The sequence below is a fragment of the Notamacropus eugenii genome, chromosome 4 (genome assembly GCF_028372415.1).
Source record: "Notamacropus eugenii isolate mMacEug1 chromosome 4, mMacEug1.pri_v2, whole genome shotgun sequence".
Classification (NCBI taxonomy): Eukaryota; Metazoa; Chordata; class Mammalia; order Diprotodontia; family Macropodidae; genus Notamacropus; species Notamacropus eugenii.
In genome coordinates, this window is record NC_092875.1 from 190,807,051 (window position 1) to 190,822,681 (window position 15,631).

At 37.6% G+C, this 15,631-nt stretch overlaps 1 protein-coding gene across 4 annotated transcripts in view; it reads right to left on the minus strand.

Annotated features, from left to right (window-relative positions):
- Positions 1-15,631, minus strand: part of TPMT (thiopurine S-methyltransferase) — a 71,776-nt gene that overhangs the window by 32,017 nt on the left and 24,128 nt on the right. For 3 of the 4 annotated variants that reach the window (XM_072603936.1, XM_072603938.1, XM_072603937.1), the window contains exons 7-9: positions 12,707-12,792; positions 10,440-10,484; positions 9,290-9,742 (exon numbers count right to left, since the gene is read on the minus strand). In XM_072603936.1, coding sequence (XP_072460037.1) covers positions 9,630-9,742; positions 10,440-10,484; positions 12,707-12,792 — 244 coding nt within the window. In that variant the 3' untranslated portion in view covers positions 9,290-9,629. Of the gene's footprint in view, positions 1-9,289; positions 9,743-10,439; positions 10,485-12,706; positions 12,793-15,631 lie in introns of those variants that run through there. The other variant, XM_072603939.1, reaches the window with a different exon arrangement.

The window sequence follows — 15,631 nt, forward strand, 5'->3', positions numbered from 1 at the left end:
TCCCTGAGACAGTAAGCAATCTGATTGAGGTTGCGTGCAATCATGCAAAACATATTTCTATATTAGTCATTTTGTGGAAGAAAACTTAAAAAAAGAAAGAAGGAAAGAAAATGAAAAATAATATGTTTAGGTCTGCATTCTGACACCATCAGTTCTCTGGAGGCAGAAAGCATTTTTCGTCCTGAATCCTTTGGGATTGTCTTGGATCACTGTATTGCTGAGAAATATCTAAGTCATTCACAGTTGATCTTCGTACAATATTGCTGTTACTGTGTACAATGTTCTCCTGGTTCAGCACACTTCACTTTGTATCAGGTCAGATAAGTCTAGGTTTTTCTGAAATCATTCTGTTTGTCTTTCCTCATAGCACATAGTATTCCATTACATTCCTATATCACAACTTGTTCAACTATTCCACAATTGATGGGCATCACCTTGATTTCTAACTCTTAGACACCACAAAAAGATTGTATAAATATTTTTGTGCAAATAGTTTCTGCCTCCCTCCTGCCCCTGCCACTTTTGGATACACACCTAGTAGTAGAATTGTTGGATCAAAGTGTATGCACACTTTTGTAGCCTTTTGGCCATAGTTCCACATTGGTCTCCAGAATGAATGTATCAGTTCAATGTAGGACTTTTGAGTATGCCTAGTTAAAAGGCCAGAGATGAATTTAAAAAAAAAAATTGTATTTTCAAATACAAGACTCAAGATGAGAAACATAAAAAGGTAACAAGAAACAAAAAACATAAAGAGATTCAATAAGGTTAAACCAATGATCTCTTAATTGCTATGTCAGATGCACTTTTCTTGCTCCTCATCCTTTTCTACCTTTTCTTCTTCTAACGAATCTCTCCTGGATACTTTGTATCTCTGAGTTTCTTTGACTTCCTCTCCTTTGGTTTTCCTAGTAGTCTGATCTCTCATTGTCATTCTCTTTTGCTAGTTAATAATCCATATTATGCCTCTATCTGCAGGTGTTCATCAAGACTCTTTCCTAGGCCCTCTTCTATTCTTTCTCTGCCTTCTCTCATTTGGTGATCTTGATGGGGTGCTTGGGTGCATGTACTTGGGCCCCAATTCTAAAATCACATTTCTCTTTAAAAATCACATTTCTCCCAAGTCTCAAAACACTGTCCCAGGCAGTTTCTTCCCAGCCCAAGGACACAGTCTACCCTAGCAACAACCGTTATCTTCCTTCCTGCTATAGTAGTCAGTTGCACCTATAGAACTCATTAGTTTGAACCAGTTGTGTACTGGCTGAATGGGCTGTGTACTGGGTCATAACAACATTTACTACTCACTGACCAATCATACGTATCCTAGACTTAGACATACCTATACTCCTTTACGTCTATCTTGTCTAACAAGCCATTGATAAGAGCAACCTGGTATTTCCGAGCCAGCCTTGACCATTGGTTGACTTAAGTGACGTTTCAGGCCTAAAACCACACCTCCAGGTAGCACCCACATTGGGCTATTTCCCAGTGAAATTTGGGTAAAATACCTGTGCAGTAGATACCAAAAGTACATGTTCCTTTAAGAACTGACTACTCCTTAACCACTCCCTAATACCATCCCAAAACACCTAGTTAGCATACTTGGCACAAGTGATAATATAGAATATCCTATATAAACTTTCCCTGTACCCCTCTAAGGCTGAACGTTCCCTAAGAACTCTTGCCCACTGAAAAGCGTAATAAATCTTTCCTTGACCTCAACAATGACTGAATCCGTGAATTCTTCTCCAGATGACCTGCCCCTGGTACCATGATCTTTGTGGGGGTCTCACACCCCCCCTTCCAGCCCTCATAAATTTTGTCATTTCCCATGGTATTATCATCTCTATATTTCCAACCTGAGTTTCTCATATTCATTATGTAAATATTTCAAGGTCACAACAGCTTTGTAAATTAGTTATCTCACAAGCATCTCTTGTGAACTCATTTCACAGCTCCAACTGCCTACTAGACACTGCAAACACATGTCTTATAGGTATCTCAAATTCAACGTGTCCAAAACTGAACTCATAAACTTTCCCTCAAGAAATTCACAGCTTCGGGGAAGAGCCAAGATGGTGGAATAGAAAGATACACATATGCTAGCTCCTAACCCACAGGCCATAAAATACCTGTAAAGAAGAACTCCCAACAAATTCTGGAGCAGCAGAAGCCACAGATCAATGGAGCAGAGGAGATTTCTGTTCCAGACAGACCTGAAAAACTGACATAAAAGGTCCACCTGACCAGAGCAGAGCCCAGCCCTGCCTTGGCCGCACAGCACTGAGAGGAGCAGATCTAAGCAGTCTTCAGGGATAAAATCTCCAGCAACTGCACAGGTCCCTCCACCCACAGGCACCAAAGGTCAGTGAGAGGGTCTTTTTGGCCAGCTGAGAGGGGAGCGGAGTGTCCCCATGACTCAGGCCCCCTGGGGAGGCAACAGCAGAGGCAGCAGGGGACTAAGGCCCCCAAAGCAGGCAGGAGTTTGGATCCATTGTTGAAGGTCTCAGCATAAACCCCCTGAGGGAACTGAGCCCCATGTGGTGGCCCTGCCCCAACCTGAGCACCTGAACTTAATCTCACACTGAATAGCAGCCCTACCCCCATCAAAAGCCCTGAGGCTGGGAAGCAGCATTTGAATCTCAGACCCCAAGCACTAGCTGGGTGGATCTGGAGGTGAGGTGGGTATGGAGAGGAAACTCAGAAGTCAAGTCACTGGCTGGGAAAATGCCCAGAAAAGAGGGAAAAAAAATAAGATCACAGAAAGTTACTTTCTTGGGGAACAGATATCTCCTCCCATCCTTTCAGATGAGGAAGAACAATGCTTACCATCAGGGAAAGACACAGAAGTCAAGGCTTCTGTATCCCAAACATCCAAAATAAATATTCCTGGGCTCAGGCCATGGAAGAGCTCAAAAAGGATTTTGAAAATCAAGTAAGAGAGGTGGAGGAAAAATTGGGAAGAGAAATGAGAGAGATGCAAGAAAATCATAAAAAGCAAGTCAACAGCTTGCTAAAAGAGACCCCAAAAAATGCTGAAGAAAGTAACACCTTGAAAAATAGGTTAACTCAATTGGCAAAAGAGGTTCAAAAAGCCAATGAGGAGAAGAATGCTTTCAAATGCAGAATTAACCAAATGGAAAAGGAGGTCCAAAAGCTCACTGAAGAAAATAGTTCTTTCAAAATTAGAATGGAACAGATGGAGGCTAATGACTTTATGAGAAACCAAGAAATCACAAAACAAAACCAAAAGAATGAAAAAATGGAAGATAATGTGAAATATCTCATTGGAAGAACAACTGACCTGGAAAATAGATCCAGGAGAGACAATTTAAAAATTATTGGACTGCCTGAAAGCCATGATCAAGAAAAGAGCCTAGACATTATCTTTCATGAAATTCTCAAGGAAAACTGCCCTGAGATTCTAGAACCAGAGGGCAAAATAAGTATTCAAGGAATCCACAGATCACCTCCTGAAAGAGATCCAAAAAGAGAAATTCCTAGGAACATTGTGGCCAAATTCCAGAGTTCCCAGGTCAAGGAGAAAATATTGTAAGCAGCTAGAAAGAAACAATTCAAGTACTGTGGAAATACAATCAGGATAACACAAGATCTAGCAGCTTCTACATTAAGGGATCGAAGGGTGTGGAATAGGATATTCCAGAAGTCAAAGGAACTAGGACTAAAACCAAGAATCACCTACCCAGCAAAACTGAGTATAATACTTCAGGGGAAAAAATGGTCTTTCAATGAAATCAAGGACTTTCAAGCATTCTTGATGAAAAGACCAGAGCTGAAAAGAAAATTTGACCTTCAAACACAAGAATGAAGAGAAGCATGAAAAGATAAACAGCAAAGAGAAGTCATAAGGGACTTACTAAAGTGGAACTGTTTACATTCCTACATGGAAAGACAATATTTGTAACTCTTGAAACTTTTCAGTATCTGGGTAGTTGGTGGGATTACACACACACACACACACACACACACACACACACGAGAGACAGAGAGCACAGAGTGAATTGAATAGGATGGGATCATATCTTAAAAAAATGAAATTAAGGGGTGAGAGAGAAATATATTAGGAGAAAGGGAGAAATGGAATGGGGCAAATTATCTCTCATAAAAGAGGCAGGCAAAAGACTTTTTAGTTGAGGGAAAAAGAGGGGAGGTGAGAGAAAAACATGAAGTTTACTCTCATCACATTCCACTAAAGGAAGGAATAAAATGCACACTCATTTTGGTATGAAAACCGATCTTACAATACAGGAAAGTAGGGGAGAAGAGGATAAGCAGGGTGGGGGGGATGATGGAAGGAAGGGCAGTGGGAGGACGGAGCAATTTGAAGTCAACACTCTTGGGGAGGGACAGGATCAAAAGAGAGAATAGAAGCAATAGGAGGCAGGATAAGATGGAGGGAAATATAGTTAGTCTTACACAACATGACTATTATGGAAGTCATTTGCAAAACTACACAGATATCGCCTATATTGAATTGCTTGCCTTCCCAAAGGGAATGGGTGGGGAGGGAGGGATGAAGAGAAGTTGGAACTCAAAATTTTAGGAACAACTGTCGAGTACTGTTCTTGCTACTAGGAAATAAGAAATACAGGTAATGGGGTATAGAAAGTTATCTGGCCCTACAGGACAAAAGAGAATATCGGGACAAGAGAAGGGAGGGATGATAGAAGAGAGGGCAGATTGGTGATAGGGGCAATTAGAATGCTTGGTGTTTTGGGGTGGGGGAGAGGGGAGGAATGGGGAGAAAATTTGGAACCCAAAATTTTGTGGAAATGAATGTTAAAAGTTAAATAAATAAATTTTTAAAAAAAGAAAAGAAATTCACAGCTTCCCTGAACTTTCTTATTTCTGTGGAGGTTACTACTACTTTAGTTACTCCCTTTCCAGTCTTGGCATTATGCTTTTTTTTTTTTTTGCTTTTTTTTAAAAATTTAACTTTTAACATTTATTTTCACAAAATTTTGGGTTACAAATTTTCTCCCCTTTTATCCCCTCCCCCCCCAAACCTAAGCATTCTAATAGCCCCTGTGACCAATCTGCTCTCTCTTCTATCCTCCCTCTCTGCCCTTGTCTCTGTCTTCTCTTTTGTCCTGTAGGGCCAGATAGCTGGATATCCCATCTCTGAAGCCTGCTCGGATCTGTACCTCTCGGAGCCGCAGCCGCCGCAGGTCTGGGCTGGGCTCCACGTCCGCAGCACGACGGACCCTCCGCAAGAGGTTTGCAGGTCCCTCTGTGGGTGGAGGGACCCGCGTGGCCGCTGGAGATCCCGTCCCCGTAGCCTGCTCGGATCTTTTCCTCACGGTGTCGCGGCCGCTGCAGGGCCGCCCTCCGCTCCCAGTCCCGGTGCCCAGTCCGCAGCGCGAAGGACCCCCCGCGAGAGGTTTGCAGGTCTCTCCGGAACAGAAATCTCCCTCACTCCAATGTTCCGTGGCCTCTGGGTGCAGAATTCACCGTGAGTTGGTCCCCTCTAGCTGTTCTGTGGATTGTGGGTTCGGAGCTATGTGTATGTGCGTCTTTCTACTCCGCCATCTTGGCTCCGCCCCCTAACTTTTTTTTTTGTTTTGTTTGCCAAATATCATCTTTTCTACATTCACAATATCTTTTGAATTCTACTCCTTTTCTTTACTCACATGGCCACCACTCTAGCCTTGGCCCTCATCACTCCTCACTTGGAATACTGAAATAACCTTCTAATTGGCCTTCCTGCCTCAAGTCCCTCCCAGTCCAATTCACCTTCCACACAGCTACCAAAGTGATTTTCCTAAGTATATCTGACAACGTTACTCCCCTACCAAATAAGGTCCACTGGCTTCCTATTGCCTGTAGGATAGAATATAAACTCTTCTGCATGGCATTTAAAGCATTTTAAAACCCAATCCCAATCTACCTTTCCAACTTTCAGCATTAATCTCATACTCAATAGTGCAGCCAAATTGGTCTTCTTTGTATTTCTTACACTTAAGTTAGCTATTCCCTACACCTAGAATCCATTGTCTCCTCACAATCTTGCTTCTTGCATCACCTGCTTCCTTCAAAACTCTGCTCAAGGATCACTTTCTACATGAAGATTTTCCTGATGCTCACAGCTACTAGTGTCCTCTTCCTCCAAAATTCACCTTGTGTTTTCTATATACCCATTTATGTGTATATTGTTTCCCCTGGCGGAATATAATCAATTCCTTTTAATTTTTTCTAATCCCAGTGTCTAGCAAAATACCTGACACAGAGTTAGCACTGAATAAATCCTTGCTGATAGCATGATGACATCACAAATTCATCAAATTAAGAAAAATACATCTTAGAGCTGCTTGAAAATGAGACAAAATGCTGTGCTTTTATGCTTAAGGAATAAGCAGGTTAAAATGTATAAAATTTGGGATATAAACAAATCTCAGTTATCCTGGTGATGTTTATTTAAGCCTGTTGAAACTTTCTCATTCTTCTTCCTTTCTTATTTATGCCTCACTGCTTCTCAGCACTTTTCCTGAAGTGGGTAAGCAAAGCTTTTATTGGTTTTGCTACTTTCTATAGTTAGCTATCTTTGGTAAGGGAGTTGAAACTGATGATGACTATCAAGCCACTGGACCCAGATGGTTCAGGAGAAGAAAGTGAGGCTGGTGACCTTGCACAGCTCTCCCTCAGTCAAATCAAAGTCAGCTGCAAATCACGTCATCATCTTGATGTCATGGTCCTCTTCGAGAATGAAGAACAAACACACATACATCTGAAACTGATGACTACAACTACTTTTCTGTGATTTAATTTATCCATGTCCCTTGATTGCCTTCAGAACAGTAGAGACAACAATTGTTTTGTATTTAATTACAATTTTTGTATTATGTTTATTTTTATATATTTATATTTAATTACAATTTTTATTGTAAAACAAATGAGGAAAACTAAAACAGAAAAAGCTAGAAAAGACTGGAGACAACAATTTTAAACTTAATTTCTTTGGTATTCATCTGTTAGGAATATGAGAGTTTTAGTTTTGTCTCTCTGAGTTCCAGGTTCCACATTAACAACTGCCTATGGGATATTTTGAATTAGTGATCTGGTAGGCATCTCAAATTCAGCACATCCAAAACAACTCACTTCCTCCACACCCTCAAATCTAGCCCTATTCAGGACATCGCTATTACAATCAGAGGCACCACCATTTTCCCAGTCATCCAGCTCTACAACTTTAGGGTCATCCTTGAAACCTGACATTCACTCACCTCACATATCTTAATCATTTGCTGAATTTTTTTTATTTGCTGAATCTTTTCTACCTCTCCAACATCTTACCTATATACATCACCTTGTCTTTATTCACACAATTACCTCCCTAGATTATATCCTTATGAGCTCTCACCTGGACTACTACAAGAGGTTTCTAACTGTTCTTTTTGCTTCAAATCTTTCCCCATTCCAATCCATTCTCCACAGAGTTACAAAAGTGATTTTTCTAAAGCATAGATCATGACCGTGTTACTCTCCCCCAACCCTCCCCCCAGTCAATAAACTCCCATAGTTCTCTATTATCTTTAGGAGCAAATATAATCCCTTTGCTTGGCATTGAAAGCTCTTTTCAACTTAGCCTCTCCACATCTTTCCACTGTTACACATTACTCCCCAACATGCATTCTGTGGTCTAGCTGTACTGGCCTACTTGTTCCTCACACAAAATGCTTTATCTCCTGCCTTTGCACTGGTAGTCTTTTAAACTTACAGGGCTTTCCTGTCTCACTTACAACTTTTACAATTTTTAAAGCCCTTGAAGTTTCAGCTCAAAGGTCAACTTCTGCGTAAGGCCTTTCCTAGTCCCCCCAGCAGCTAGTACCTTCCCTGCTAAGGATCCCTCTGAAAGTCAGACATGGAGTTAGGAAGGTCTGAATTAAAATTCTGCCTCAGACACATACTAGCTGTGAAATCACTGGCCTCTCGAGGCCTCATTTTCCTCACGTGCACCTACCTCACAGGGTTGTAGTGAAGATAAAAATGACTTACCATGGCTAAAGCACTTTGCAAACTTTAAAGTGAGATATAAATGATATTATTGCTATCTTTATTATCCTATATGTGCCTATTTATGTGCATATTGTCTTTGTAAGAATGTGAGTTCCTTGAGGGCAGGGACCATTTCTGTATTTTTATGTCTCTGAGTGTGCGTGTTCGTCCTTTGTTGCCGCTTACGTCTCTCGTGTTTAGCACAATGTTTGGCACATGGTAAGCCCTACTGATTGACTGATTAGATCTAAATTTTCAGGAGGTTGCCATTTCAAAATTACACTCTGTTAAAGAATCCAGAAGTAAAAGTATTTGCTACAGTCTAACTGTCAGCTTGTGGTGGGGAGGAGGGAGAGGATACAAAGATGTAGTCCTATCATCTTCCTACCATCTACTGCTTTCATAAATCAAGTGTCTTTGACAGAAGGTTGCTTCATTGTGAAACAAATGCAATGAGAAATGGGGTGACATCACAGCTGTAAGCTGCTTTGCTTTTAAAAACTCATTCCAAAGGAACCTTTCCATGAAAGATCTTTATTACTGCTTGTTACTGAGAGAAAAGCAAATGTGGGTACTGGTTAGCACAACAGTCATAAAGGGTCAGGGATCCTTATTTGCTTAAACACGTAGCAAAGGGGTCTCTCCTTTACTACACCAGGATCTTTTTCTTAAGTTTTCTTTCATAAGGAAACTATGAATGATCAATTAGGCTACCTTAAAGGAAGAAGTGTTCAATTTAATATTTAAATTAAACAAATATTTATGAAGTACCTACTTGCTATGTGCAAAGTGATAGGCAGAACCACAGAATAGACAGTGAAATGGCACTGCAGTCAAGAAGACCCAAGTGCAAATCCCAACTTTGTCATATACTGGCAGAGTATGTGACTTCCTTTGTGGTATGTTGTGCTTGAGGTGGCTGCCTACTCTTTCTATGCCCAATGCCAAATGCTTTTTTTAAAAAAAGTTTTTTGATGCTTTTTTTTTTAACATAATGAAAATTACACCCCTCTCTCTCACTGAACCGTCCTTTTTAACAAAGAAAAAAGACTGCTTCTGATGAGGTATACAATATTATACCCTAACAGTTTCTCACTTCTTTGATGCCCTATACATTTATATGATATAAAATAGGAACAAGATGTAAACACACACACACACACACACACACACACAAACAATGTTAAAAGGCTAAAAAGTGTTGACATTGTATGGGGATGGTCATGTTACTATTTACAATAAAGGCTAACACTTTTCAATTACATAGAGAAAACAATTTTTCTAAAGCATTAATATTTTATTTGAAAATTTACAAGCAATAAAGACATTGAATGTGTTAAAATACAAAACTGCTTGAACTAGATTTTGTTGGGTCATAAACTGAGGATGGGTAATTTTTTATTCCCAAATTTTGCTCAAATTAAAATATTTAATTTCAACACTGGAATCACCATAAACATAATAAAATGATAGCCTCTTACAAATTTCTAAAGTTATATGCACATTCCAAACAATTTTCAAAGATGTCACAAAATCACTTTTAGTCACTGAAGGAGGCAAAGATACATATAAGATTTTGGATATGTTACCAAATCTTATGCAGTTTTAATTTTCATTTATTTTTCTGTAAAAAGATATAAAATCTCAATAAAGTAATCTAGTCCCCATTTTTTATGTCTTTCTTTTAAAGAATCAACCTTCTCAAGACACTGAATATTACATGTTGAGCCTGGAACAAGAAAAAAAAGACTGAAGCTTAATATTGTGAGGGATGATGCATTCATTCACTCTTCATGACAAACAGAACACAGAGAAACATCACATAAAAAAGACATGGTTCTTGCTCTCAGGGAGCATAGTCTAGTAACTGGTTAATTATTTTTAAAAATCTCATCTGCTTGTACTGCCATGTTTCCAATGTCTTTTAAATCATGTTTGCCAGAGTAATCTCAATGAAACAAGGGAATTACCAGTGGCAAAACCTTAATTGTGATTTCTCAAATGTCTTTTACATACACATAAATAGGAGATATTTGGTAAACTCCACAGCAAAAATAAAAACTTTTTTAAATGGATGGTTTCATTATTTTATATTACATACATTTCTAGATTCTTAGAGGCATTATAGACTAGTTGAGAAAAAAACTGTACTGTCACTAACTATGCAACCTTGTACAAATAATAACTCTCTTGAGATTTAGTTGCCTCATCTACAAAATGGGGGGTAATAAAACTTGTTCTAGTTACCTCACAGGGTACTATGAGAGTCTTATTAGAGTCACTATATCTGAATGTAATAAACTTCTATGAAATGCTACAATACTTAACATGACACTGTTATTATTCTGACAGTGAACTGACAGTCTAACAGAATTAGTTGTTGAATTTTTTTTAAAGAAAACTATATATATAATTTGGTAACTCACCAAACAAACTTTTAACTTCACTGTCAGGGACATAAAATGGTGGACCTAAAGGAAAAATATGAGAGAAATACAGTGAAAAGAAATGAAATTCTCTCAATTCTAAAAAGTAACAAGCTACTTTTTCATTTCATTTATTACACACAAACCCCAACTTTCCAAATAAGTGAGAATACTCAAAGAAATAAAATGAATGCTCCCTCCTCCATGTTACTTCCAAAGAATGGAATTTCACTGGAAATGAATTCATAGTGCTTCCTGCTATTCCTACTTTGTAAAGGTAGGGAAAATGGGTACGGGGAAGCTATGCTAGGGCAGGAATATAATAAGACATGTTCCATAGAATATCTAATAATTTTCTGGATGTACTCCTGGATGTACATGCGTAACACTTTGCCCTCCGGCATAACATTCCTAGAAAAAACTTTCTACCCTGTACTGTTTTTTGGCTACCTTCTATATTCTTATAAAACCACAGCATTGTAACAAATTTTACATGCATAGAATCTGTTTCCATTCAAATAATGTAGTTATTTATAGGCATTAAGTCTTGTTTTAAGATAAATTATGATGAATGTGTGATTCTCAAAATGGAAAAGAAACAAAATGCACCTTGTTCCACAAATAGGACTAACAAGAGCATAACTAATAATTAACTTGAAATTTTTCCCACGTCAAAAACACGAACCATTTTTCCCCCACACTCTTCTGGAAAACTGCATTAGCCATGTGGATAGTTAAACTTTAAAATTCAATCAGGCCAAATAAAACAAGGACAAAAATAAATACCCTTCTACAAATTCAAAAGAAAGACAGTAATGTATTCTTTAGGCAGGGAGGTATTAGGTGGAAACCAAAACCATTTTGGTTTGCTGACAAATTCAATCACAAGGTAAATTAAAAAGTTAAATCATACAAGCCTGGAAATCAAACAATAGCAAAATGTTGGAACACTCCCTACCTAGAACACCTTTTTAACTGCTCCTAGTCCATACTTTCTCCACCCTCATGATAGTGAGCATCCACAAGTATTCACAAGGAAAATAGACCATGAATGTAGAAATGTGTCACACCCATCATTGGGCAGAATAGTCTCTCCCTTCCTCAAGTCCAAAAGTTCATGTAAGCTCTCTTTTCTGTAAATATACAAGGCTATAAATCCTGTTCCACACAGACACTTTTCCAGTCTGATGTGACACTGAACAAAAAAGATGATAAGCTAATGGAAAAATTACCTTTTTGAATACATCACATTTTCATACAAATTATGTTATTCTTTTTTCAAATTTTTAAAAATTCTATTTTATGTTTAGTACCAAATTCTCTCCTTAACTCTGCCTCATCCATTGAGAAAACCAAGAAAAATAGAACCCATTACAAATATGTATAGTCTAGTAAAGCAAATTTCCATATTAGCCATGATCAAAAAAAAAGAAGGCAAGAAGAAGAAATGGGAGAAAATATACTTTTGTGAAAAGGTAAATATCATCTTTCATCACGAATTGTTAGAATAGTGGTTGGTTACTGTGTTGATCAGAGTTACTAAGTCTTTCAAAGATGTTTATCTTTACAATATTGCTGTTACTTTATAAATTGTTCTTCTGGTTCTGCTCATTTCCTTCTGCATCTGTTCATAGAGGTCCTCCCTGGTCTTCCTGAAATCATCCCCTTCATCATTTCTTGCAGCATAATGGTATTCCATCGCATTCATATATGATAACTTACTTATTCAGTCATTCTGTAATTTTTAAGTATTCCCCTCAGTTTCCAATTCATTGCCACCACAGAGTTGCTATAAATAAAAAGGATATATAAATCTTTTTCCTTCTTTCTTTGACCTTTTTGGGGTACATGCCCAGTAGCAGTGTTGATGGGTCAACAGGTATGCACAGCTTAATAGCTTCTATAAGGACTATGTATTCACTTTACCAGTTAGAATTATTTTAACTTACACTAAGGATTCCAATCAGATAAATGTAGTAAAAACCATTCTCTTAGTTTTATAACTCATTATTTTAAAGAGTGTCAGATTTGTAAGAGGGGAAGGGCATAGAATCTAGAACCAAAAAACTATGGATTCTAGACCTGTATCTATCAATTTCTTCGCAGGTGTATGACCGTAGCCATAACAATTTCTCTTTTGAGTTTAATTTTTCTCATTTCCAATTATGAATAATTATACTTCCACATGGTTGTAGTGAGGAATTCATTTATAAACTCTTAAACACTAATTTGATGAGTTTCTTATTATTTGGAATTTTAGAAAATACCTGAAAATTTAGTTGAATCATATGAAAAAGTAGACAGGAGATAGTGAAAACCTTTTTCCAACAGAGACAACAGTAAGTTGGCATAGCTAAAAAAGAAAACAAAAAATTATATTACTTTTCTTTGCAAAGCAAAAGCCAAAATATCTCATACACAACCATTTTATAAAGATAGAAAGACAGGGTAAAGGTAAGTGCTAAAATGTATCGTACAGACCAAAAGCTGTAAGAATTTAGGGAAGGGAAAAATCAAGATTTGGTTAGTATGGTTTAAGACTCATTCTAACAAAGTAAAACCAGACCTTTCCCAAAATTTAAAAAACAATTTCTTATAAAATGAAAATCTACTCAAAGCATCTAAATTTGCCAATTTTTTGGTTAATGTTTCAATACAAGGCATTATTATCAAGAAAGTTTAAAGAAAAACTTGTGAGGTTCCTATTATAGGGGACAACGAATTTTCATAATGAGAAATGGGGTTTGTAGTCCTAATCAGATCAGCATCACAGAACTCATAGAAGTCTGAGAGAGGAAGGTTTTATAACCTTATTTTAGTACTAGGAGTCATAATAGAAAACATGCTAATACTTGGACACACACATATCCAAACAGAAATGTAGTCAAAGAATAGATTTGATTGGATTGGATTTGATGCGATTTATTTAAGCACCTTTCAGTAGTTTAAAATGAAATTTTTTTTTCAGTTACCAAAAATCAATTTTCTCTCCATTTTACCTCTCACCCCCATCACTGGGGGGACAAAAAACAAAAGAAAAAGAAAACCTTCATGAAAAAGATACATAGTCAAACAAAAGGAATTCCTCCACTGGCCGTGTCCCAAATAAATGTGCTCATTCTCTACCTTGATCTCCCTACCTATCCATTAGAAGGTGCGTAACATGCTTCATTATTGGTGCTCTAGAGTGATAATAGTGTATTACATAGTCAAAGTTCTTATGTACACCTATGTTTGAAGTAATAGGCAAAGCACTAGGCAAAGAAACTTGCCCTCAAGGAGATTAGGTTCTACTGAGGAATAAAACAGATACACGAAGAAATACAAAGTGATTTGAGGGCAGTGAGGACAATTGGCAGTGGAGTGGGCAGCTAGGTTCAGGAAAGGCTTTGCATAGAAACTTTGGAGGAAGATAAAAATTTTGAGAGATAGCTACAAAGTCTGGTAGGGCATTCCAGAAATGTTTAAGACCTAGGTGGGTTTGGCTGAACAATCTCACATATCTATTCCCCTTTCTCCATTCAATAAACCCCTAGCCTAGTTCAGACCCTTGTCATATCCCATTTAGGTTACTGTAATTGTTTCCTAATTGATCTGATTTTACCCTCTCCCCTCTCTAATTCATTTTGCACATAGGTGCCAAAATAATCTTAGTAAAAACCTCTTTAGTCTGCTTAAGAATCTTCAGTGGCTCTTGTCTCTAGGATAAAGAGGAAGGGAATAAACAATTATGTGGTACCTACTATGTGCCAGGCACTGTACCAAACATGTTTTATAAATGTTATTTCATTTGATCCTCAGTGTGGCACTTGAGACCAATTTGGCAACATATTTATTATAATATGGCTACATATTTAATTTAATACATATTACTTCACATCACTCCCCTATGTATAAACTCTTTGCTCTGGCCAAACAATCCTACATACTGTTTATATGCCCTCCCTCCATGGCTTTGAACAGCAGGCTGTCCACAATTCCTGCAATGCAATCCCTCTTCACCTCCACTTTTCAGAATCCTTTAGTATCTTTTAAGGCACATGTACTATCTCCTTTGAGAGGCATTTATTGATCCCCCTATCTATTAGCTTTCTTTCCCTCTGCATATTGTCTTGTAATTTTAGTTATCTGTTTACATGCTGTATTCCTTGAAGAATATAAGCTCCTCACAGGCAGAATATGATTTTATTTTCATTTTTACCTCTGTCTTCCCTTTTAATTGAACTTTTGTCTACCCATTTTTACCACTGTCTACCTTACACAATGCCTTACACATAGTAGATGTTCAATAGATGTTCTGCAAAATGAAATAAGCTGTAACAACAGAACAGTCCTAGATAGTGGTATATGTTAACGTCAAGTTGAGGAGATGTATTTTATCGTAGAGGAAAGTCAGGCCGAAGCTTTGCCCTAGGAAAATTATTTTTAGCAGGCATATGGAGTATGGACTGGAGAAGGCAGAGACCTGGTAGCCATCATCTTTCTTGCTACTAGGTTTGAGTTTAGGGTTTTTTTGGGGGGGAGGAAGGAGGGAAGGGTTTACAGGGAGGCAATAGGGACCTAAGAAATCAAGATGAAAGGGTAGTTTATAGAATAAGCAGAATTTTGGTTTCCAGATAAAAACTTAAGAAAAGGGTTTCCTCATCCTTTGTAAAGAATACAATGTATACATGATCTAATAATATGAAAAGTAATATCAAAAATAAATAAGAGGATAAAGGAAGTATTACCTTTCAGATATGTGCATAGGGGAAGAGTTCATGACTAAATAAATAGAGAGGATCATGCAAGCTAAACTGGCAATTTTGGTTACATAAAATTAGGAAGTTTTTGCCCAAACAAATCTAACACAGTCAAAATGAGAAGAGAAACAAATTCACTGGGAAAAAAATCTTTGTACGAAGTTTCTCTGATAAGTCTCATATCCAAACATACATGGAAAAAGTTTCTTTGTCAAAGGTCTCATTTCTAAGATGCATATGGAACTGATTCAAATTTGTAAGACTAATAGACATTCCCCAAGAGGTAAGTACCCCAAAGTGCCCAAAGAGATATGAACAGGAAATTTTCAAAGAAATTCAAGATAAAAACAATCTTATAAAAACGCCAAAAATCATTAATGGAGAAATGAAAATTAAAGCAATTTTTAGATTCCACTTCACACCCATCAGATTAGCAAGGAGAACAAAAGA